Genomic DNA, 1,785 nt, shown 5'->3' with positions numbered 1-1,785 from the left:
CCCTGAGTGACCCTGAGTGACCCTGAGTGACCACTGACCGGTACTGCCCAGTGACAGTGAGCCCTGCCCCCTGCCCAGCCGTTCGTGTTCTCACTGGGGACGGGGCAGGTCATCAAGGGCTGGGACCAGGGCCTGCTGGGGTGAGTGACCACTGACCAACTGACCACTGACCCCTGAGTGACCCTGAGTGACCATTGAGTGACCCTGAGTGACCCCTGAGTGACCACTGACCAGTGACTCTGAGTGACCAGTGAGTGACCCTGAGTGACCACTGAGTGACCCTGAGTGACCCTGAGTGACCCCTGAGTGACCGCTGAGTGACCCCTGAGTGACCACTGACCCCTGAGTGACCCCTGACCCCTGACCTGGAGCCCTGGGAGGGGCACTGGGACCCTCAGAAAGGGGGGAGGGGAAATCCCCGGATTTTGGGGGGAATTCCCGGGATTTTGGGGTGAATTCTGGGGGGAATTCCCGGGATTTTGGGACTGAAATTTTGGGGGGAATTCCCGGGATTTTGGGACTGAAATTTTGGGGGGAATTCCTGGGATTTTGGGGGGAAATTCCCAGGATTTTTGGGGGATTTTGGGGGGAATTCCCAGGGTTTTGGGACTCCAGGAATTTGGGGTGAATTTTGGGGTGAATTCCCGGGATTTTGGGGTGAATTTTGGGGTGGATTTTGGGGTGAATTTGTGGGATTTTGGCCCCCAGGATGTGCGAGGGGGAGAAGAGGAAGCTCGTGATCCCCCCGGAGCTGGGTGAGACCCCAAAACCGCCCCCAAAATGGGGGAAAAACCCAAAATTTGGGGGAAATCCCAAAAACGGGGGGAGGGGAGACCCTAAAATGGGGGGAGGGGGGAAAAAACCCGNGCCCCAAAAGCCCCAAATTCCCCCGAATTACCCCCAATTCCCCCCAGCCCCTCCCCCCTTGCCAGCCCCGCATTTTGGGGTCCCCACGAGGTTTTGGGGGGGGAGGGGGAGCCCCAAATGTTGGGGTCAATAAAGGGTTAAACCAAAGTTCTGCTGCCAGACTTGGTTTTGTTTTTTGGGGGATTTTCGGTCATTTTGGGGTGAATTTAACAGCGATTTTTGGGGTGATTTCGGGGTGATTTTGGGGGGATTTTGAGGTAATTTTGGGGTGATTTTGGGGTAATTTTGAGGTGAATTTATGGGGAATTTCTGGGATGATTTCGAGGTGAGTTTGGGGGGATTTGGAGGTAATTTCCGGGTGAATTTAAGGGCGATTCTGGGATAATTTGGAGGTGAATTTAAGGTGATTTTTGGGGGGATTCAAGGTGACTTTTGGGTACTTTTGAGGTGAATTTAATAGCGATTTTTGGGGTAAATTCGGGGTGATTTTTGGGGCAACTTTGGGGTGAATTTTGTGTGATTTTGAGGTAATTTTGGGGTGAATTTAAGGGTGATTTTTGGGTAATTTCGGGGAGATTTTGGGATAATTTGGGGGACATTTTGGGGGAGATTTAGGAGTGATTTTTTTTTTTTTGGGGTGAATTTTAGGGTGATTTTTGGGTAATTTCGTGGAGATTTTGGGATAATTTGGGGGACATTTTGGGGGAGATTTAGGAGTGATTTTTTTTTTAAATATTGAAAGAACCAAAACGAGGCCGAGCCCGAAAATGTCAAAGATGCTTTTATTAAACCCATATAAAAACAACCCCAACCCCCCGGAATTTAAAAAAAACTAAAAAAAAAAAAACCCCAAAAAAACCCCCCTAAAATCTAAAAAAAAAAAAAAAATTTTTTTCCGGGGGTTTAGGGGAAGCCAAA

General features: G+C 49.7%; 1 protein-coding gene across 1 annotated transcript in view; it reads left to right on the top strand.

Moving 5' to 3' along the window:
* LOC120505247 (peptidyl-prolyl cis-trans isomerase FKBP2-like) overlaps nt 1-1,785 on the top strand; it is a 4,519-nt gene that overhangs the window by 2,037 nt on the left and 697 nt on the right. Inside the window, 2 exon segments of the mRNA XM_039715558.1 lie at nt 79-140; nt 709-867. Of these exon segments, the coding sequence (XP_039571492.1) occupies nt 79-140; nt 709-867 (221 nt within the window).

This window comes from Passer montanus, unplaced genomic scaffold (assembly GCF_014805655.1).
Source record: "Passer montanus isolate IOZ18808 unplaced genomic scaffold, ASM1480565v1 scaffold338, whole genome shotgun sequence".
Classification (NCBI taxonomy): Eukaryota; Metazoa; Chordata; class Aves; order Passeriformes; family Passeridae; genus Passer; species Passer montanus.
This window is presented reverse-complemented; position numbering and strand designations above follow the sequence as displayed.